The 24,294-nt window shown below is 37.5% G+C and overlaps 1 protein-coding gene across 1 annotated transcript in view; it reads left to right on the top strand.

The window, feature by feature from the left end:
* The first annotated feature begins 2,769 nt into the window (after positions 1 to 2,769).
* LOC132847630 (von Willebrand factor A domain-containing protein 7-like) overlaps positions 2,770 to 24,294 on the top strand; it is a 33,716-nt gene continuing 12,191 nt past the window's right edge. The window contains exons 1-8 of the mRNA XM_060873108.1: positions 2,770 to 2,879; positions 5,481 to 5,698; positions 5,799 to 6,004; positions 6,101 to 6,373; positions 6,625 to 6,718; positions 7,894 to 8,007; positions 8,234 to 8,414; positions 8,573 to 8,742. Of these exons, the coding sequence (XP_060729091.1) occupies positions 5,807 to 6,004; positions 6,101 to 6,373; positions 6,625 to 6,718; positions 7,894 to 8,007; positions 8,234 to 8,414; positions 8,573 to 8,742 (1,030 nt within the window). The 5' untranslated portion in view covers positions 2,770 to 2,879; positions 5,481 to 5,698; positions 5,799 to 5,806. The remainder of the gene's footprint in view (positions 2,880 to 5,480; positions 5,699 to 5,798; positions 6,005 to 6,100; positions 6,374 to 6,624; positions 6,719 to 7,893; positions 8,008 to 8,233; positions 8,415 to 8,572; positions 8,743 to 24,294) is intronic.

The raw sequence follows: 24,294 nt of genomic DNA, 5'->3' as shown, positions 1-24,294 counted from the left end.
AGGGTTAGGTGGAGAGAGATGATTCACTGTGGCGACCCCTGAAGGGAAAAGCCGGAAGAAGAAGAAGATGCAATCCTCAATGCTCCCTTGAGTGCAATGGCTCATGGGAAGGATCTACAGGCACCCAGGGCACTTATTAGGACATCTGAAGCAGAGTCTAAAGCCTTTGAAACATTTGAAACTAGCCTTACAATCCACACCCAGATTAGATATACCAGGTCCAAACAAAATTATTCACACAGATAGTAGATGAAAAAAGTGAGTGTATCTAAAAAAAAAAAGTGGAAGTGCCTATTTAAGATCTGTAGGAAAAACTGAAAAAGCAATCAATGACATTGTAGAATACAGTGAAATTACCTAAAGTTCCAGGTGCAGTACCATTTCATTTTCTTGAACAGAAAACGGCACATATGTCTGCAACACAATAGCTGAGATATCACACTATTTTCTTGAAATGCCGGTGAAACACTATACTGTACTAATCCCTGCAACTCTTCTTTCACAGATGTTCATGTGTTGCAAATTAAATTTGCAGGTCTGATTTGCAGGAGACACCATCATAGAATCCAGACCTTGAACTGTTTGTAAATGGATCAGCCTTCAGAAACTAGAAAACAGGCTGTAGCTGTGTAAGATATAGATCAGTCACAGAATATGAAATAGTGAAAGCTGAATCATTACCAGGACATCTCTCTGCACAAGCAGCAGAGTTAATTGCTCTAACAGAAACATGTAAATTAGCACAAAGCAAAAGTGTTACTATTTATACTGATAGCAGGTTTGCTTTCATGGTAGTTCATGATTTTGGTATGTTGTGAAAACATAGAGGTTTCCTTACTTTGTAGGTAAATAAATCACGTACAATGGCCTGATTTCTGATCTTCTGGATGCAGTCCTATGAACAAAATATGTGAATTTGAAGCACATACTGTACAGGGAAGACTGACTCCAATTTGCAGGGTAATGCCAAAGTGGATGCAGCAGCAAAGGCAGCCTCAAAAAAAAATAAAAAATCCTCTATGAATAAAGAAACTTTGTGTATTTTGAAAATATGAACTCCCACAGCTGACCTTGAAGATCTTCAGGCACGTTGCACAGCAGAAGAACGAGCAGCATGGAGAAAAGCATGATGTGTGGTAAAAAATAGGGTTTGGTACAGCCCCAATGACAAACCATACTTGCCAATAAATTGTTTCCTTACTATAATAAATTATCGCATGAGTAAGACCATGAGTCAAAAGGAGGGAGTTACAACAGTATCTCAAGATAATGGTACACCAAGTACACCCAAATATTTTGTGAGCGATGCTGTGTTAGATAGATAGATAGATAGATAGATAGATAGATAGATAGATAGATAGATAGATAGATAGATAGATAGATAGAGATATAATTGCTTTGTGAATTAAATCAATAATTATCAAATAAGCATATAGAATCTTCTTACTGCTAGATTTTTTTAAATACTAGAGCTACTGTTGAGAATTATCTCAAAGCTGGAGAATGCCTTAAAGTTTGAAATATATAAGATAATAATTTTAAATGTCTTACTCATTAAATAATTGTAATGTCTTAAAACATGAGGAATTAATCATAAAACAGTATGTTACAATTATTAAAGATTTAAAATAATTACACTTGATCCATATGTTAAAAGGTTAAGTATTTTATTCAAATCAAAAACTTAGAAAAAGTTTTTATTTAATAAACAGTCATATAGCCAGACTCAGCGCTATAAGGGCCTGAGGACCTGTAGGAGAGGCTCGTGAAGTGGGAGAGATGGGACGCATGAAGGAATGGGTAAGGTTGTGGGTTCGAGTCTCGGGCTGGTCACAACTGAGGTGCCCTTGAGCAAGCATCCTCCCTTGGGCACCCACCCCCCCAACTGCTCCCCGGGCGCCGCAGCATAAATGGCTGCCCACTGCTCCGGGTGTGTGTTCACGGTGTGTGTGTGTTCACTGCTGTGTGTGTGCACTTTGGATGGGTTAAATGCAGAGAACGAATTCTGAGTATGGGTCACCGTACTTAGCCGTATGTCACGTCACATCTCTTTCACTTTCAGAGGGGTTTGGGTGGATTCTTTGGAAGTAAAGGGTTTCCTCACGATGTGTGAAGGCATGAAAAGACATGCTGAATCAGGCACTTCAGTGTCACTGAGAGTTCTTGGCAACTTGGCAAGCTGCCAGCAAAGATATGATACTAGAAATCCAGCTGACTGCTTGGAAGAGGTGGGACGAGCAGCCTGCATCCTTTGGAAAGCCCCGCTGAGATTGAGGCTGTGGATCTAAGAGGAAATGGAGAAATGAGTAACTTTTAGTGGGAATAATGGAACTAATGCTTAAAAAAATGCACAAGCAAACACAGTGTGAGAAATAACAGACTGAGATCATGATAAAACAATGAACTTAGCAAGCTAGCAAATAAGCATAAGCAAAACTAGCAACAGCATGACATAAATCAAAACAATAAGGGGAATTTTGAGAAACTATGTAAATGAATATGAGGGGCTTCAGGTACAACTCTGAGAAATAATAGGAAATTGCCTGAAATTTTCCTTGAGATCAATAGATTTGTTGGCTGATTAACTGCAATAAAGAAGTTTGCTCCTTCTCATTGAGGTCTGAAAAGTCTATTCATTGTTTTATTCCTTATCTATTACAGTTAGTTTAGTAAAGTGTTTGACAGTTTAGTGGATATTTGGCTGAAGACAAAAGACCCTGGCTCACGCTATGATGTGTCCACATGGAGGAGGGCTCACAACATGGGAGTATCTTCCATTCCCTCTTTTGTAATGCTTTTAATGACTAGTATAGACACAAGTTTGTTCATTACTAGAGAGTGTGGATCCACTGCAGACATCTAAATCTTCAAGATTTAAGGTATGATTTACAATACACTGTCATAGGGATGTAATTAATTAAGAATTGCTGAAAGAAATATTGAGATGGCAGATTATTTCTACTCTTTTTCTCTTCACAGTCTTAAAGATGATAATCACCAATGTACAGTTTCAAACACTGATTTGTCTGTATCTTATAATGATCCTCATAAGTCAGACAATGGCTTTTATGGTATTGTTCTCAGAATTTAAAAAGTATCAGGACATAACTTGTGATGCAATTCTACAGACAACAGCTGATGTCTGCAAACAGCAAGCACTCAATAAGGGACAAAATTTTGTTTTGGTGAATAAAACTATTTTTATATATTGTATAAATCATTTTAATGACCATTTAAAGGTTATGTTTTTTTTTTGTTTTTTTTTTATCTTTCTAAGCTCAGAAATTGCCACTGAAAGTAAATTCAGTGGCAGAAGCTTGTTCCTCATCTAAATCCCTGCAACCCTTTTTTCATAGACGTTTATGGAGAACAGCACAATTGTGTTGCAGTTGTAAATTAAATTTGCAGGTCCGTTTTGCAGGAGACACCATCATAGAATCCAGACCTTGAACTGTTTGTAAATGGATCAGCCTTCAGAAAACAGAAAACAGGCTGTAGCTGTGTAAGATATACATCGGTCACAGAATATGAAATAGTGAAAGCTGAATCATTACCAGGACATCTCTCGGCACAAGCAGCAGAGTTAATTGCTCAAACAGAAACATGTAAATTAGCACAAAGCAAAAGTGTTACTATTTATACTGATAGCAGGTTTGCTTTCATGGTAGTTCATGATTTTGGCACGTTGTGGAAACATAGAGGTTTCCTTACTTTGTAGGTAAATAAATCACGTACAATGGCCTGATTTCTGATCTTCTGGATGCAGTCCTATGAACAAAATGTATTGCTATATATGAATTTGAAGCACATACAGGGAAGACTCCATTTCACAGGGTAATGCCAAAGCAGATGCAGCAGCAAAGGCAGCCGCAAAAAAAAAAAAAAAAAAAAAAAAAAAAATCCTCTATGAATAAAGAAACTTTGTGTATTTTGAAAATATGAACTCCCACAGCTGACCTTGAAGATCTTCAGGCACGTTGCACAGCAGAAGAACGAGCAGCATGGAGAAAAGCATGATGTGTGGTAAAAAATAGGGTTTGGTACAGCCCCAATGACCAACCATACTTGCCAAATAAATTGTTTCCTTACTATAATAAATTATTGCATGAGTAAGACCATGAGTCAAAAGGAGGGCGTTACAACAGTATCTCAAGATATTGGTACACCAAGTACACCCAAATATTTTGTGAGCGATGCTGTGTTAGATAGATAGATAGATAGATAGATAGATAGATAGATAGATAGATAGATAGATAGATAGATAGATAGATAGATAGATAGATAGATAGATAATTGCTTTGCGAATTAAATCAATCATTAGCAAATAAGCATATAGAATCTTCTTACTGCTAGATTTTTTTAAATATTAGAGCTACTGTTGAGAATTATCTCAAAGCTGAAGAATGCCTTAAAGTTTGAAATATATAAGATAATAATTTTAAATAATGTCTTAAAACATGAAGAATTAATCATAAAACAGTATGTTATAATTATTAAAGATTTAAAATAATTAAACTTGATCCATATGTTAAAAGGTTAAGTATTTTATTCAAATCAAAAACTTAGAAAAAGTTATTATTTAATAAACAGTCATATAGCCAGACTCAGCGCTAGAAGAGCCTGAGGACTTGTAGAAGAGAATGGTGAAGTGGGAGAGATGGGACACATGAAGGAATGGGTAGATGCTGAAGTGGCAGGAGATTGAGCTCCGGGCAGCAAGTGACAGCATGAAGGCAAGCATCAGTTTGGGTAAACTGCTCATTAGTATCACACAGGGAAGTCGTGGCCTAATGGTTAGAGAGTTTGCCCTAAGTTTGTGGGTTCGGATCTCATGTCAGCCACGACTGAGGTGCTCTTGAGCAAGCCCTGAACCCCCCAACTGCTCCTCGGGCGCCGCAGCATAAATGGCTGCCCACTGTTCCGGGTGTGTGTTCACTGTGTGTGTGCACTTTGGATGGGTTAAATGCAAACAAATTCTGAGTATGGGTCACCGTACTTAACCGTATGTCACATCACGTCACTTTCACTTTCACTTTCAGAGGGGTTTGGGTGATTCTTTGGAAGTAAAGGGTTTCCTCATGATGTGTGAAGGCATGAAAAGACACTCAGGCACTTCAGTGTCACAGAGATGTTCATAAAGCTTGGCAAGCTGCCATTGCTTAAAAATGCACAAGCAAACACAGTGTGAGAAATAACAGACTGAGATCATGATAAAACAATGAACTTAGCAAGCTATCAAATAAGCATAAGCAAAACTAGCAATAGCATGACATAAATCAAAACAGTAAGGGGAATTTTGAGAAACTATGTAAATGAGTATGAGGGGCTTCAGGTACAACTCTGAGAAATAATGGGACATTTCCTGAAGTTTTCCTTGAGCTCAATAGATTTGTTGGCTGATTGACTCCAATAAAGAAGTTTGCTCCTTCTCACTGAGGTCTGAAAAGTCTATTCATTGTTTTATTCCTTATCTATTACAGTGTTCAGTAAAGTGTTTGACAGTTTAGTGGATATTTGGCTGAAGACAAAAGACCCTGGTTCACCTTGTGATGTGTCCACATGGAGGAGGGCTCACAACATGGGAGTGTCTCCCATTCCCTCTTTTGTAATGCTTTTAATGACTAGTATAGACACAATAGTTTGTTCATTACTAGAGAGTGTAGATCCACTGCAGACATCTGAAGCTTCAAGATTTAAGGTATGATTTATAATACACTGTCATAGGGATGTAATTAATTAAGAATTGCTGAAAGAAATATTGAGATGGCAGATTATTTCTACTCTTTTTCTCTTCACAGACTTAAAGATGATAATCACCAATGTACAGTTTCAAACAATGATTTGTCTGTATCTTATAATGATCCTCATAAGTCAGACAATGGCTTTTATGCCGTTGTTCACAAAATCTAAAAAGCATCAGGACATAACTCATGATGCAATTCTACAGACAACAGCTGATGTCTGCATACAGCAAGCACTCAACAAGGGACGAAAATTTGTTCTGGTGAATAAAACAATTTTTATATATTGTATAAATAATCATTTTAATGACCATTTAACGATTACAGATTTTTTTTTCATTTTATCTTTCTAAACCCAGAAATTGCCAATGAATGTAAACTCAGTGGCAGAAGCTTGTTCCTCATCTAAATCAGCCAAAAGTTTTCAAAGGAGCATCGATGAGATAAATCATTACAATGCCTGGGTTGACTTTTGGAAATTTTTTAAATCAAGTTACCATTTTTGCAATGAGAAGTTTTTGGCTGGAAGGGATATTATTACTGAAGGAGTTTCTGCTGCCAAATACAGTGTCAAAAGGGGAAGATATGAAACAGCCAGAAAGCAGATTGGTAAAATCTTACACCCTTTGCAGGTATGACACCATATCACAGAAGAATAGCAGAATTGCAAAAAATGGAAGTGACGATATATTTAGAAATTTAATATAGAGACATTTAAAGTTAGACATTGAACAGCATTGGCTTTATTGGGACATTACTGTAGTTGCTCAGCATTAACAGTATGTGAGGCTTATTGTTTACTTCTTGAAAGAAGAAATAACAGCTACATTAATTTGTAGTGATTGTGTTGTAATTCAGACCCAGCTTCATGTCTTTCCCTAAGGATTTCTACAGTCATAGTAACTGGATTGAGATGGGAAAGCGAAAACCTTACTCCAACCTGATTAAACCAAACACCCCGATTGACAACATAGCAGGTAAATAAACACAGTGTAGATTTAAGGGTGTTTGTTGTAAATTTGTGGTTTACCTGTATTTCCTGTTCCCTTAAAAGTAAATGTACTTAGAGTCAGGATCTAGCATGGACTTTTTGACGTATGTTTTGTTTACGTTTTGTGTTCACGTGTCTTCCCCGCCCTTGTCTAATTCCATTCCGCCTCAGCACATCTGTCCCTTATGTGTCTAATTGTCTTCCTTATTTGTCCACGCTGCGTTGCCTTTTGATCATTGTCTTTGTTATGTCTTTGTATGGTCTTCATGTGCTCGGTCTTGGTTTTTCTTTTTCCCAGGGTTTCTCGGTTTTGTATGTGTTATGTTGAATAAATTGTGTTTTTAGCTATCCCTGCATTTGGGTCTGAATTTTACCATGAAGACACCCCCGTTTTCTGTCAAAAAACATGATTTATTAATATTAATAAGGAAGACAATTAGACACATTTTTGTGTAAAAGAAAAAATCGCTGCTGAAAGATTAACTTGGATAGATAGATAGATAGATAGATAGATAGATAGATAGATAGATAGATAGATAGATAGATAGATAGATAGATATTTTGATTAAACTGTTAACTGTATTTAGCAGAAGAAAAATATACTTTAAATCAATATTTGGTGTAACTACCTTTTGGCCTCAAACCAGCATTTTGCACATGAACACATCTTGTGTCTGATTCTGTAGGATCAGAGTCAGGTGTATGATTAACCAATTATATCAAGCAGGTGCTAATGATCATTAATTTCATATGTAGGTTGAAACACCGTCATTAAAAAAGAAACAGCTGTGTAGAATCTTAAATCTGGGTAAGGAACTGTAAAACTCTGCTACTAAGGTGAGGTTGTGGAAGGGAGTTTCATGTCACAGGTCATACCCTAAGACTGGGGTAGTTATACTGCATCAGCAAGGTCTCTTCCAGGCAAAGATTTCAAAGCAGACGGGTTTCAAGATGTGCTGTTCAAGCTCTTTTGAAGAAGCGCAAAAATTCTGTTCAGTGTATCCATGGAAAAACTTGTATCATGTATACTGACGCCGCATGTGGAAATAAATTGTGAACCATGGACAATGCAATCACAAAAAGAATCCATAGCAGCACATATTTTAAGATAGATTTGATGTCATACAACCTAAGTTTCTAGGTTTCTTATCTTTTTGCCAGATTCAGAAACATGCAGAAAATGTACAAGAAGCATCTGCAGAGGCAACATCCTGGAAGATGTCATCAAAAAGCAGAAACTAACATCATCATACTTTGGCTGGTCCAAACCAAAAGGTAATGCCTCAAAGACTTTAAGCATAAAAATAAAGTCAGAAGTGTTTAGTAGGAGATGAACATAAAGAAAATTATCTGATAAATCTTTTTATATTTTCCAGTTTTACTTGTTTAATTGAATCTGTTAAATTTTGAACTGCAATATTAATAAAGCAATTTAGATTTTGTTTACTCTGACATACAAGTTAAATATGTTGTTATCTTCAAATTTCTGTTTTACCTTAAGGAAAATGCAGTCATGGAGGAAAAGGTGATCCATCAAGTTGGTTTCAAGGTGGCATAAATAAGGATACTGACAGCTCCAGCCATGGTTATCTGCATTATGAGGCAGCATCGGTAGCTACTGCTGCTACCGGAGAACTACTGCAGGATATAAGAGCAGCAATTGGGGATTCTGAATTTCTTAGGTATAAAAACAAGTTTATAACTGTATAAATATGTTGAGTAATATTCTAAATAAAAGCACAGACAAATGCATACTATTATGTACTTTATCAGCAAACCCAGAAATATCGGCTCAGTAGTACAGTTGTGTGTGACACTGCTCTTAAATGTCACCCCACAGACTGATGGGATTCAGCCAGACTTCAGTACTGTGTTTTGTTATTGATACCACTGCCAGCATGTCTCGTGACATTGATGAGGTCAAGAGATTTACTTCATCTCTCATTGACAGTAAAGTAGGCACAGCTGTTCAACCTTCAGAATACATCCTCGTGCCATTTAATGACCCTGGTAAGTCTGATTCCTAGATTGTTTTCGAATATGAATTTTAAAAGGAAACTATTTTACTACTTTATGATTTATGTGATTACATGCATAATAAACACAAATGGATTCAGATTCAAAAAGTTCAGATTTAATATTAGACTTTTATTTACATTCATTTGTATTTATCACTGGAGGGTGTGAATATAAATCATTATAAACAATAGAAATGGTGAAAAAAACAGTTTATCTTTTTAGTGTAATTATAAATAATAATGTCCTTTCTACAGTTGTATACAGTCATTTGGAGTTGTACTGTATAACCAGGAGCTCCTGAGCAACTCGTAAATTAGCTTAACATCTGAGTTCATTGTAGATTTAACACTAACTCCTCCATGTCAGAGCCTTATAATATATGTTATATTGTAGGTTGTTATATGCTCATTGATTTTAGATCAAATGTATTGGAGCACAAAGTAATGGGATGTATTTTGCTTATGCCTGGCTAAAGAGATATATTTGTAATCGGCAATTAAACTTGTAGAGTGTGTCTGGATAGGGATTTAGATTTATTTCTAATGAGCAAGCCAGAGATCATGGTGAAAAGGAATCCTCCCTGATATTGTAAAAATCACACAAGGCAGAGAGAACAGGCATCTTTATTTGTTGTTGTTGTTTTTTTAAATACCAATTTAAGGGGGAGTATATTCTGTGGAAAGAACAAGCCAGCATTCTGTCAAGACTAGCTACATGTATGGACATGTATGAATGTCTCTGTGTCTGTGGGGGTACTTTTTTTATGATTATTTTATTTATTTATTTTTTGAAAGAGTTGAGGATGACTGAACTCTCCATGCCCATAAACCCTCCAAATTTGCACCATTACATAAAAGAAAAGCTATTAACAAAATCTTTGATGAAAGAAATGGGATTTTATCCTTGACTTAAAGACTGAGACTGAGACTTAAAGACTGAGACTGTGCCTGTGTCTAGAACAATAAATGGAAGATTGTTCCATAACAGAGATAAGATAACTTAACTGACTTTATAAGATAAAAATTGAGGAGGAAAGATAGAAAAGATGTGGTGGAATTTGAAAAAAAAAGAAGAATGTTGTGAGGAATTCAGGCAGAAGCTGAGACAGGCTTTGGGTAGTCAGGAGAAGGAGAAAAGAAGATTAGGAAACATGGTGGTGGAACAAGGAAGTACAGGACAGCATTCAGAGGAAGAGGCTAGCTAAAAAGTATTGGGACGTTGAAAGGTCTGAAGAAAATAGACAGGATTACAAGACATTGCAGTGCCTAGTGAAAAGGGATGTGGCCAAGGCCATACAGAATGCATACGATGAGTTGTATGTCAGGTTAGACAAGAGGGACTTAGTACACATTAGAGAGACAGAGAGATAGAGATTGGAAGGATGTGATTAATGATAGAAATGGAAAGATGTTAACAGTTGAGGAGAGTGTGCTGAGAAGATTGAAGGAGTATTTTGAGCTGATGAATGAGGAAAATGAGAGGTAAAGAAGGTTGGAAGAGGAGAACATTGTAGAGTAGGAAATAGGAAAGATTAGAAAGGGTGAGGTGAGGAAGGCTCTGAGGTGAATCATAATGATGTTGAGGTTCTGTTTAGGAGTGACGAGGGTGGACAGGATGAGGAACGAGCACATCAGAGGGACAGCTCAGGTTGTCTGGGGAGAAGGTCAGGGAGACTAGATTGAGATGGTTTGGACATGTACAGAGGAGGGAGATGGTTATATTGGTAGAAGGATGTTGGAGATGGAGCTGCCAGGTAAGAGGTGAAGAGGAAGGTCAAAGATTAGATATATGGATGTGTTGAAAGAGGACATGAAGTTAATTTGCGCAAGAGTAAAGGAAGCCAAGGATAGAGTTAGGTATAAACAGATAGTACCAAAGTAGAAGAAGAACAAATTGATTTCAGTTATCACTTATGTTATAGATTCCATGAACATTTCCTCAACAGCTTCTACATACTTATTAGGTGGAGTTTCTTGCTATAAAGATCCCTATGTAATTTGCTTGTATAGAAACAATTAAAAACATGATTTGATAAAATGTGATTGGACTTGCAGTCAGGACTACTGTCAGAACTACTGTTATAGTAAATTAGTCAGAATTTGAAATTCATAAGAGTAGTGTTTCCTATAGCAAAAAGAAAAGAAAAAGCAAAAAGTTACATTTTTTTATGTAATTTTTGCTTACTCATAAAAAAAAAAAAATAATAATGGGAATCCTCCCTGATATTGTAAAAATCACACAAGGCAGAGAGAACAGGCATCTTTATTTGTTGTTGTTTTTTTTTTAAATACCAATTTAAGGGGGAGTATATTCTGTGGAAAGAACAAGCAAGCATTCTGTCAAGACTAGCTACATGTATGGACATGTATGAATGTCTCTGTGTCTGTGTGGGTACTTTTTTTATTATTATTTTATTTATTTATTTTTTGAAAGAGTTGAGGATGACTGAACTCTCCATGCCCATAAACCCTCCAAATTTGCACCATTACATAAAAGAAAAGCTATTAACAAAATCTTTGATGAAAGAAATTGGATTTTATCCTTGAAAGACTGAGACTGAGACTTAAAGACTGAGACTGTGCCTGTGTCTAGAACAATAAATGGAAGATTGTTCCATAACAGAGATAAGATAACTGACTTTATAAGATAAAAATTGAGGAGGAAAGATAGAAAAGATGTGGTGGAATTTGAAAAAAAAAAAGAAGAATGTTGTGAGGAATTCAGGCAGAAGCTGAGACAGGCTTTGGGTAGTCAGGAGAAGGAGAAAAGAAGATAAGGAAACATGGTGGTGGAACAAGTAAGTACAGGACAGCATTCAGAGGAAGAGGCTAGCTAAAAAGTATTGGGACGTTGAAAGGTCTGAAGAAAATAGACAGGATAACAAGAAATTGCAGTGCCTAGTGAAAAGGGATGTGGCCAAGGCCATACAGAATGCATACGATGAGTTGTATGTCAGGTTAGACAAGAGGGACTTAGTACACATTAGAGAGACAGAGAGATAGAGATTGGAAGGATGTGCAACAGATAAGGTGATTAATGATAGAAATGGAAAGATGTTAACAGTTGAGGAGAGTGTGCTGAGAAGATTGAAGGAGTATTTTGAGCTGATGAATGAGGAAAATGAGAGGTAAAGAAGGTTGGAAGAGGTGAACATTGTAGAGTAGGAAATAGGAAAGATTAGAAAGGGTGAGGTGAGGAAGGCTCTGAGGTGAATCATGAGTGGAAAGGCTGTTGGTTCTAAAGACATACAGTACCTGTGGAGGTGTGGAAGTGTCTAGGAGAGACAGCAGTGGAGTTTGGAGTTTTTTTGAGTACCTTCTTGTTTGCTGGGATGATGGACAGTTTGACATATGAAGGTGATGGACAGTTTGACATATGGCATACTGTATGAGGTGGAGGAACACCTGGAAAGGTGGAGGTCTGCTCTAGAAAGAAGAAGAATGAAAGTAGTAGTAAGACAGAATACATGTGTATGAATGACAGGGAGGGATATAGAACAGTGGGGTTACAGGGGGCTGAGGTCAAGAAGGTGCAGAAGTTTAAGTATTTGGTGTAAACTGTCCAGTGTGATGGAAAATAGGTGAAGAGGCGAGTGTAGGCGGGATGGAGTGAGTGGATTGTCAGCAAGAATCGAAGGAAAGGTGTAAAAGAGAGCAGTGAGACCAGATATGCTGTATATGTAAGAGACTGTAGCAGTGAGGAAAAGACATGAGGCAGAGATAATGATGTTGAGGTTCTGTTTAGGAGTGACGAGGGTGGACAGGATGAGGAACGAGCACATCAGAGGGACAGCTCAGGTTGTCTGGGGAGAAGGTCAGGGAGACTAGATTGAGATGGTTTGGACATGTACAGAGGAGGGAGATGGTTATATTGGTAGAAGGATGTTGGAGATGGAGCTGCCAGGTAAGAGGTGAAGAGGAAGGTCAAAGATTAAATATATGGATGTGTTGAAAGAGGACATGAAGTTAATTTGCGCAAGAGTAAAGGAAGCCAAGGATAGAGTTAGGTATAAACAGATAGTACCAAAGTAGAAGAAGAACAAATTGATTTCAGTTATCACTTATGTTATAGATTCCATGAACATTTCCTCAACAGCTTCTACATACTTATTAGGTGGAGTTTCTTGCTATAAAGATCCCTATGTAATTTGCTTGTATAGAAACAATTAAAAACATGATTTGATAAAATGTGATTGGACTTGCAGTCAGGACTACTGTCAGAACTACTGTTATAGTAAATTAGTCAGAATTTGAAATTCATAAGAGTAGTGTTTCCTATAGCAAAAAGAAAAGAAAAAGCAAAAAGTTACATTTTTTTATGTAATTTTTGCTTACTCATAAAAAAAAAAAAAAATAATGGGAATCCTCCCTGATATTGTAAAAATCACACAAGGCAGAGAGAACAGGCATCTTTATTTGTTGTTGTTTTTTTTTTAAATACCAATTTAAGGGGGAGTATATTCTGTGGAAAGAACAAGCAAGCATTCTGTCAAGACTAGCTACATGTATGGACATGTATGAATGTCTCTGTGTCTGTGTGGGTACTTTTTTTTATTATTATTTTATTTATTTATTTTTTGAAAGAGTTGAGGATGACTGAACTCTCCATGCCCATAAACCCTCCAAATTTGCACCATTACATAAAAGAAAAGCTATTAACAAAATCTTTGATGAAAGAAATTGGATTTTATCCTTGAAAGACTGAGACTGAGACTTAAAGACTGAGACTGTGCCTGTGTCTAGAACAATAAATGGAAGATTGTTCCATAACAGAGATAAGATAACTGACTTTATAAGATAAAAATTGAGGAGGAAAGATAGAAAAGATGTGGTGGAATTTGAAAAAAAAAAGAAGAATGTTGTGAGGAATTCAGGCAGAAGCTGAGACAGGCTTTGGGTAGTCAGGAGAAGGAGAAAAGAAGATAAGGAAACATGGTGGTGGAACAAGGAAGTACAGGACAGCATTCAGAGGAAGAGGCTAGCTAAAAAGTATTGGGACGTTGAAAGGTCTGAAGAAAATAGACAGGATTACAAGAAATTGCAGTGCCTAGTGAAAAGGGATGTGGCCAAGGCCATACAGAATGCATACGATGAGTTGTATGTCAGGTTAGACAAGAGGGACTTAGTACACATTAGAGAGACAGAGAGATAGAGATTGGAAGGATGTGCAACAGATAAGGTGATTAATGATAGAAATGGAAAGATGTTAACAGTTGAGGAGAGTGTGCTGAGAAGATTGAAGGAGTATTTTGAGCTGATGAATGAGGAAAATGAGAGGTAAAGAAGGTTGGAAGAGGTGAACATTGTAGAGTAGGAAATAGGAAAGATTAGAAAGGGTGAGGTGAGGAAGGCTCTGAGGTGAATCATGAGTGGAAAGGCTGTTGGTTCTAAAGACATACAGTACCTGTGGAGGTGTGGAAGTGTCTAGGAGAGACAGCAGTGGAGTTTGGAGTTTTTTTGAGTACCTTCTTGTTTGCTGGGGTGATGGACAGTTTGACATATGAAGGTGATGGACAGTTTGACATATGGCATACTGTATGAGGTGGAGGAACACCTGGAAAGGTGGAGGTCTGCTCTAGAAAGAAGAAGAATGAAAGTAGTAGTAAGACAGAATACATGTGTATGAATGACAGGGAGGGATATAGAACAGTGGGGTTACAGGGGGCTGAGGTCAAGAAGGTGCAGAAGTTTAAGTATTTGGTGTAAACTGTCCAGTGTGATGGAAAATAGGTGAAGAGGCGAGTGTAGGCGGGATGGAGTGAGTGGATTGTCAGCAAGAATCGAAGGAAAGGTGTAAAAGAGAGCAGTGAGACCAGATATGCTGTATATGTAAGAGACTGTAGCAGTGAGGAAAAGACATGAGGCAGAGATAATGATGTTGAGGTTCTGTTTAGGAGTGACGAGGGTGGACAGGATGAGGAACGAGCACATCAGAGGGACAGCTCAGGTTGTCTGGGGAGAAGGTCAGGGAGACTAGATTGAGATGGTTTGGACATGTACAGAGGAGGGAGATGGTTATATTGGTAGAAGGATGTTGGAGATGGAGCTGCCAGGTAAGAGGTGAAGAGGAAGGTCAAAGATTAAATATATGGATGTGTTGAAAGAGGACATGAAGTTAATTTGCGCAAGAGTAAAGGAAGCCAAGGATAGAGTTAGGTATAAACAGATAGTACCAAAGTAGAAGAAGAACTAATTGATTTCAGTTATCACTTATGTTATAGATTCCATGAACATTTCCTCAACAGCTTCTACATATGAAGAGCATATACTTATTAGGTGGAGTTTCTGCTATAAAGATCCCTATGTAATTTGCTAGTATAGAAACAATTAAAAAAATGATTTGATAAAATGTGATTGGACTTGCAGTCAGGACTACTGTCAGAACTACTGTTATAGTAAATTAGTCAGAATTTGAAATTCATGAGACTAGTGTTTCCTATAGCAAAAAGAAAAGAAAAAGCAAAAAGTTACATTTTTTTATGTAATTTTTGCTTACTCATAAAAAAAAAAAATAAAATAATGGGAATCCTCCCTGATATTGTAAAAATCACACAAGGCAGAGAGAACAGGCTTCTTTATTTGTTGTTGTTTTTTTTTTAAATACCAATTTAAGGGGGAGTATATTCTGTGGAAAAAACAAGCAAGCATTCTGTCAAGACTAGCTACATGTATGGACATGTATGAATGTCTCTGTGTCTGTGTGGGTACTTTCTTTATTATTATTTTATTTATTTATTTTTTGAAAGAGTTGAGGATGACTGAACTCTCCATGCCCATAAACCCTCCAAATGTGCACCATTACATAAAAGAAAAGCTATTAACAAAATCTTTGATTAAAGAAATGGACTGTGCCTGTGTCTAGAACAATAAATGGAAGATTGTTCCATAACAGAGATAAGATAACTGACTTTATAAGATAAAAATTGAGGAGGAAAGATAGAAAAGATGTGGTGGAATTTGAAAAAAAAAAAGAAGAATGTTGTGAGGAATTCAGGCAGAAGCTGAGACAGGCTTTGGGTAGTCAGGAGAAGGAGAAAAGAAGATAAGGAAACATGGTGGTGGAACAAGTAAGTACAGGACAGCATTCAGAGGAAGAGGCTAGCTAAAAAGTATTGGGACGTTGAAAGGTCTGAAGAAAATAGACAGGATTACAAGAAATTGCAGTGCCTAGTGAAAAGGGATGTGGCCAAGGCCATACAGAATGCATACGATGAGTTGTATGTCAGGTTAGACAAGAGGGACTTAGTACACATTAGAGAGACAGAGAGATAGAGATTGGAAGGATGTGCAACAGATAAGGTGATTAATGATAGAAATGGAAAGATGTTAACAGTTGAGGAGAGTGTGCTGAGAAGACTGAAGGAGTATTTTGAGCTGATGAATGAGGAAAATGAGAGGTAAAGAAGGTTGGAAGAGGTGAACATTGTAGAGTAGGAAATAGGAAAGATTAGAAAGGGTGAGGTGAGGAAGGCTCTGAGGTGAATCATGAGTGGAAAGGCTGTTGGTTCTAAAGACATACAGTACCTGTGGAGGTGTGGAAGTGTCTAGGAGAGACAGCAGTGGAGTTTGGAGTTTTTTTGAGTACCTTCTTGTTTGCTGGGATGATGGACAGTTTGACATATGAAGGTGATGGACAGTTTGACATATGGCATACTGTATGAGGTGGAGGAACACCTGGAAAGGTGGAGGTCTGCTCTAGAAAGAAGAAGAATGAAAGTAGTAGTAAGACAGAATACATGTGTATGAATGACAGGGAGGGATATAGAACAGTGGGGTTACAGGGGGCTGAGGTCAAGAAGGTGCAGAAGTTTAAGTATTTGGTGTAAACTGTCCAGTGTGATGGAAAATAGGTGAAGAGGCGAGTGTAGGCGGGATGGAGTGAGTGGATTGTCAGCAAGAATCGAAGGAAAGGTGTAAAAGAGAGCAGTGAGACCAGATATGCTGTATATGTAAGAGACTGTAGCAGTGAGGAAAAGACATGAGGCAGAGATAATGATGTTGAGGTTCTGTTTAGGAGTGACGAGGGTGGACAGGATGAGGAACGAGCACATCAGAGGGACAGCTCAGGTTGTCTGGGGAGAAGGTCAGGGAGGCTAGATTGAGATGGTTTGGACATGTACAGAGGAGGGAGATGGTTATATTGGTAGAAGGATGTTGGAGATGGAGCTGCCAGGTAAGAGGTGAAGAGGAAGGTACACATTAGATATATGGATGTGTTGAAAGATTAGATATATGGATGTGTTGAAAGAGGACATGAAGTTAATTTGCGCAAGAGTAAAGGAAGCCAAGGATAGAGTTAGGTATAAACAGATAGTACCAAAGTAGAAGAAGAACAAATTGATTTCAGTTATCACTTATGTTATAGATTCCATGAACATTTCCTCAACAGCTTCTACATACTTATTAGGTGGAGTTTCTTGCTATAAAGATCCCTATGTAATTTGCTTGTATAGAAACAATTAAAAACATGATTTGATAAAATGTGATTGGACTTGCAGTCAGGACTACTGTCAGAACTACTGTTATAGTAAATTAGTCAGAATTTGAAATTCATAAGAGTAGTGTTTCCTATAGCAAAAAGAAAAGAAAAAGCAAAAAGTTACATTTTTTTATGTAATTTTTGCTTACTCATAAAAAAAAAAAAAAATAATGGGAATCCTCCCTGATATTGTAAAAATCACACAAGGCAGAGAGAACAGGCATCTTTATTTGTTGTTGTTTTTTTTTTAAATACCAATTTAAGGGGGAGTATATTCTGTGGAAAGAACAAGCAAGCATTCTGTCAAGACTAGCTACATGTATGGACATGTATGAATGTCTCTGTGTCTGTGTGGGTACTTTTTTTTATTATTATTTTATTTATTTATTTTTTGAAAGAGTTGAGGATGACTGAACTCTCCATGCCCATAAACCCTCCAAATTTGCACCATTACATAAAAGAAAAGCTATTAACAAAATCTTTGATGAAAGAAATTGGATTTTATCCTTGAAAGACTGAGACTGAGACTTAAAGACTGAGACTGTGCCTGTGTCTAGAACAATAAATGGAAGATTGTTCCATAACAGAGATAAGATAACTGACTTTATAAGATAAAAATTGAGGAGGAAAGATAGAAAAGATGTGGTGGAATTTGAAAAAAAAAAAGAAGAATGTTGTGAGGAATTCAGGCAGAAGCTGAGACAGGCTTTGGGTAGTCAGGAGAAGGAGAAAAGAAGATAAGGAAACATGGTGGTGGAACAAGGAAGTACAGGACAGCATTCAGAGGAAGAGGCTAGCTAAAAAGTATTGGGACGTTGAAAGGTCTGAAGAAAATAGACAGGATTACAAGAAATTGCAGTGCCTAGTGAAAAGGGATGTGGCCAAGGCCATACAGAATGCATACGATGAGTTGTATGTCAGGTTAGACAAGAGGGACTTAGTACACATTAGAGAGACAGAGAGATAGAGATTGGAAGGATGTGCAACAGATAAGGTGATTAATGATAGAAATGGAAAGATGTTAACAGTTGAGGAGAGTGTGCTGAGAAGATTGAAGGACTATTTTGAGCTGATGAATGAGGAAAATGAGAGGTAAAGAAGGTTGGAAGAGGTGAACATTGTAGCGTAGGAAATAGGAAAGATTAGAAAGGGTGAGGTGAGGAAGGCTCTGAGGTGAATCATGAGTGGAAAGGCTGTTGGTTCTAAAGACATACAGTACCTGTGGAGGTGTGGAAGTGTCTAGGAGAGACAGCAGTGGAGTTTGGAGTTTTTTTGAGTACCTTCTTGTTTGCTGGGATGATGGACAGTTTGACATATGAAGGTGATGGACAGTTTGACATATGGCATACTGTATGAGGTGGAGGAACACCTGGAAAGGTGGAGGTCTGCTCTAGAAAGAAGAAGAATGAAAGTAGTAGTAAGACAGAATACATGTGTATGAATGACAGGGAGGGATATAGAACAGTGGGGTTACAGGGGGCTGAGGTCAAGAAGGTGCAGAAGTTTAAGTATTTGGTGTAAACTGTCCAGTGTGATGGAAAATAGGTGAAGAGGCGAGTGTAGGCGGGATGGAGTGAGTGGATTGTCAGCAAGAATCGAAGGAAAGGTGTAAAAGAGAGCAGTGAGACCAGATATGCTGTATATGTAAGAGACTGTAGCAGTGAGGAAAAGACATGAGGCAGAGATAATGATGTTGAGGTTCTGTTTAGGAGTGACGAGGGTGGACAGGATGAGGAACGAGCACATCAGAGGGACAGCTCAGGTTGTCTGGGGAGAAGGTCAGGGAGGCTAGATTGAGATGGTTTGGACATGTACAGAGGAGGGAGATGGTTATATTGGTAGAAGGATGTTGGAGATGGAGCTGCCAGGTAAGAGGTGAAGAGGAAGGTCAAAGATTAGATATATGGATGTGTTGAAAGAGGACATGAAGTTAATTTGCGCAAGAGTAAAGGAAGCCAAGGATAGAGTTAGGTATAAACAGATAGTACCAAAGTAGAAGAAGAACAAATTGATTTCAGTTATCACTTATGTTATAGATTCCATGAACATTTCCTCAACAGCTTCTACATACTTATTAGGTGGAGTTTCTTGCTATAAAGATCCCTATGTAATTTGCTTGTATAGAAACAATTAAAAACATGATTTGATAAAATGTGATTGGACTTGCAGTCAGGACTACTGTCAGAACTACTGTTATAGTAAATTAGTCAGAATTTGAAATTCATAAGAGTAGTGTTTCCTATAGCAAAAAGAAAAGAAAAAGCAAAAAGTTACATTTTTTTATGTAATTTTTGCTTACTCATAAAAAAAGAAAAAATAATAATGGGAATCCTCCCTGATATTGTAAAAATCACACAAGGCAGAGAGAACAGGCATCTTTATTTGTTGTTGTTTTTTTTTTAAATACCAATTTAAGGGGGAGTATATTCTGTGGAAAGAACAAGCAAGCATTCTGTCAAGACTAGCTACATGTATGGACATGTATGAATGTCTCTGTGTCTGTGTGGGTACTTTTTTTATTATTATTTTATTTATTTATTTTTTGAAAGAGTTGAGGATGACTGAACTCTCCATGCCCATAAACCCTCCAAATTTGCACCATTACATAAAAGAAAAGCTATTAACAAAATCTTTGATGAAAGAAATTGGATTTTATCCTTGAAAGACTGAGACTGAGACTTAAAGACTGAGACTGTGCCTGTGTCTAGAACAATAAATGGAAGATTGTTCCATAACAGAGATAAGATAACTGACTTTATAAGATAAAAATTGAGGAGGAAAGATAGAAAAGATGTGGTGGAATTTGAAAAAAAAAAAGAAGAATGTTGTGAGGAATTCAGGCAGAAGCTGAGACAGGCTTTGGGTAGTCAGGAGAAGGAGAAAAGAAGATAAGGAAACATGGTGGTGGAACAAGTAAGTACAGGACAGCATTCAGAGGAAGAGGCTAGCTAAAAAGTATTGGGACGTTGAAAGGTCTGAAGAAAATAGACAGGATAACAAGAAATTGCAGTGCCTAGTGAAAAGGGATGTGGCCAAGGCCATACAGAATGCATACGATGAGTTGTATGTCAGGTTAGACAAGAGGGACTTAGTACACATTAGAGAGACAGAGAGATAGAGATTGGAAGGATGTGCAACAGATAAGGTGATTAATGATAGAAATGGAAAGATGTTAACAGTTGAGGAGAGTGTGCTGAGAAGATTGAAGGAGTATTTTGAGCTGATGAATGAGGAAAATGAGAGGTAAAGAAGGTTGGAAGAGGTGAACATTGTAGAGTAGGAAATAGGAAAGATTAGAAAGGGTGAGGTGAGGAAGGCTCTGAGGTGAATCATGAGTGGAAAGGCTGTTGGTTCTAAAGACATACAGTACCTGTGGAGGTGTGGAAGTGTCTAGGAGAGACAGCAGTGGAGTTTGGAGTTTTTTTGAGTACCTTCTTGTTTGCTGGGGTGATGGACAGTTTGACATATGAAGGTGATGGACAGTTTGACATATGGCATACTGTATGAGGTGGAGGAACACCTGGAAAGGTGGAGGTCTGCTCTAGAAAGAAGAAGAATGAAAGTAGTAGTAAGACAGAATACATGTGTATGAATGACAGGGAGGGATATAGAACAGTGGGGTTACAGGGGGCTGAGGTCAAGAAGGTGCAGAAGTTTAAGTATTTGGTGTAAACTGTCCAGTGTGATGGAAAATAGGTGAAGAGGCGAGTGTAGGCGGGATGGAGTGAGTGGATTGTCAGCAAGAATCGAAGGAAAGGTGTAAAAGAGAGCAGTGAGACCAGATATGCTGTATATGTAAGAGACTGTAGCAGTGAGGAAAAGACATGAGGCAGAGATAATGATGTTGAGGTTCTGTTTAGGAGTGACGAGGGTGGACAGGATGAGGAACGAGCACATCAGAGGGACAGCTCAGGTTGTCTGGGGAGAAGGTCAGGGAGACTAGATTGAGATGGTTTGGACATGTACAGAGGAGGGAGATGGTTATATTGGTAGAAGGATGTTGGAGATGGAGCTGCCAGGTAAGAGGTGAAGAGGAAGGTCAAAGATTAAATATATGGATGTGTTGAAAGAGGACATGAAGTTAATTTGCGCAAGAGTAAAGGAAGCCAAGGATAGAGTTAGGTATAAACAGATAGTACCAAAGTAGAAGAAGAACTAATTGATTTCAGTTATCACTTATGTTATAGATTCCATGAACATTTCCTCAACAGCTTCTACATATGAAGAGCATATACTTATTAGGTGGAGTTTCTGCTATAAAGATCCCTATGTAATTTGCTAGTATAGAAACAATTAAAAAAATGATTTGATAAAATGTGATTGGACTTGCAGTCAGGACTACTGTCAGAACTACTGTTATAGTAAATTGTTCAGAATTTGAAATTAATGAGACTAGTGTTTCCTATAGCAAAAAGAAAAGAAAAAGCAAAAAGTTACATTTTTTTATGTAATTTTTGCTTACTCATAAAAAAAAAATAATAAAATAATGGGAATCCTCCCTGATATTGTAAAAATCACACAAGGCAGAGAGAACAGGCTTCTTTATTTGTTGTTGTTTTTTTTTTAAATACCAATTTAAGGGGGAGTATATTCTGTGGAAAAAACAAGCAAGCATTCTGTCAAGACTAGCTACATGTATGGACATGTATGAATGTCTCTGTGTCTGTGTGGGTACTTTCTTTATTATTATTTTATTTATTTATTTTTTGAAAGAGTTGAGGATGACTGAACTCTCCATGCCCATAAACCCTCCAAATGTGCACCATTACATAAAAGAAAAGCTATTAACAAAATCTTTGATTAAAGAAATGGACTGTGCCTGTGTCTAGAACAATGAATGGAAGATTGTTCCATAACAGAGATAAGATAACTGACTTTATAAGATAAAAATTGAGGAGGAAAGATAGAAAAGATGTGGTGGAATTTGAAAAAAAAAAAGAAGAATGTTGTGAGGAATTCAGGCAGAAGCTGAGACAGGCTTTGGGTAGTCAGGAGAAGGAGAAAAGAAGATAAGGAAACATGGTGGTGGAACAAGTAAGTACAGGACAGCATTCAGAGGAAGAGGCTAGCTAAAAAGTATTGGGACGTTGAAAGGTCTGAAGAAAATAGACAGGATTACAAGAAATTGCAGTGCCTAGTGAAAAGGGATGTGGCCAAGGCCATACAGAATGCATACGATGAGTTGTATGTCAGGTTAGACAAGAGGGACTTAGTACACATTAGAGAGACAGAGAGATAGAGATTGGAAGGATGTGCAACAGATAAGGTGATTAATGATAGAAATGGAAAGATGTTAACAGTTGAGGAGAGTGTGCTGAGAAGACTGAAGGAGTATTTTGAGCTGATGAATGAGGAAAATGAGAGGTAAAGAAGGTTGGAAGAGGTGAACATTGTAGAGTAGGAAATAGGAAAGATTAGAAAGGGTGAGGTGAGGAAGGCTCTGAGGTGAATCATGAGTGGAAAGGCTGTTGGTTCTAAAGACATACAGTACCTGTGGAGGTGTGGAAGTGTCTAGGAGAGACAGCAGTGGAGTTTGGAGTTTTTTTGAGTACCTTCTTGTTTGCTGGGATGATGGACAGTTTGACATATGAAGGTGATGGACAGTTTGACATATGGCATACTGTATGAGGTGGAGGAACACCTGGAAAGGTGGAGGTCTGCTCTAGAAAGAAGAAGAATGAAAGTAGTAGTAAGACAGAATACATGTGTATGAATGACAGGGAGGGATATAGAACAGTGGGGTTACAGGGGGCTGAGGTCAAGAAGGTGCAGAAGTTTAAGTATTTGGTGTAAACTGTCCAGTGTGATGGAAAATAGGTGAAGAGGCGAGTGTAGGCGGGATGGAGTGAGTGGATTGTCAGCAAGAATCGAAGGAAAGGTGTAAAAGAGAGCAGTGAGACCAGATATGCTGTATATGTAAGAGACTGTAGCAGTGAGGAAAAGACATGAGGCAGAGATAATGATGTTGAGGTTCTGTTTAGGAGTGACGAGGGTGGACAGGATGAGGAACGAGCACATCAGAGGGACAGCTCAGGTTGTCTGGGGAGAAGGTCAGGGAGGCTAGATTGAGATGGTTTGGACATGTACAGAGGAGGGAGATGGTTATATTGGTAGAAGGATGTTGGAGATGGAGCTGCCAGGTAAGAGGTGAAGAGGAAGGTACACATTAGATATATGGATGTGTTGAAAGATTAGATATATGGATGTGTTGAAAGAGGACATGAAGTTAATTTGCGCAAGAGTAAAGGAAGCCAAGGATAGAGTTAGGTATAAACAGATAGTACCAAAGTAGAAGAAGAACAAATTGATTTCAGTTATCACTTATGTTATAGATTCCATGAACATTTCCTCAACAGCTTCTACATACTTATTAGGTGGAGTTTCTTGCTATAAAGATCCCTATGTAATTTGCTTGTATAGAAACAATTAAAAACATGATTTGATAAAATGTGATTGGACTTGCAGTCAGGACTACTGTCAGAACTACTGTTATAGTAAATTAGTCAGAATTTGAAATTCATAAGAGTAGTGTTTCCTATAGCAAAAAGAAAAGAAAAAGCAAAAAGTTACATTTTTTTATGTAATTTTTGCTTACTCATAAAAAAAAAAAAAAAATAATGGGAATCCTCCCTGATATTGTAAAAATCACACAAGGCAGAGAGAACAGGCATCTTTATTTGTTGTTGTTTTTTTTTTAAATACCAATTTAAGGGGGAGTATATTCTGTGGAAAGAACAAGCAAGCATTCTGTCAAGACTAGCTACATGTATGGACATGTATGAATGTCTCTGTGTCTGTGTGGGTACTTTTTTTTATTATTATTTTATTTATTTATTTTTTGAAAGAGTTGAGGATGACTGAACTCTCCATGCCCATAAACCCTCCAAATTTGCACCATTACATAAAAGAAAAGCTATTAACAAAATCTTTGATGAAAGAAATTGGATTTTATCCTTGAAAGACTGAGACTGAGACTTAAAGACTGAGACTGTGCCTGTGTCTAGAACAATAAATGGAAGATTGTTCCATAACAGAGATAAGATAACTGACTTTATAAGATAAAAA

The sequence above is a fragment of the Tachysurus vachellii genome, chromosome 6 (genome assembly GCF_030014155.1).
Source record: "Tachysurus vachellii isolate PV-2020 chromosome 6, HZAU_Pvac_v1, whole genome shotgun sequence".
Lineage (NCBI taxonomy): Eukaryota > Metazoa > Chordata > Actinopteri > Siluriformes > Bagridae > Tachysurus > Tachysurus vachellii.
This window is presented reverse-complemented; position numbering and strand designations above follow the sequence as displayed.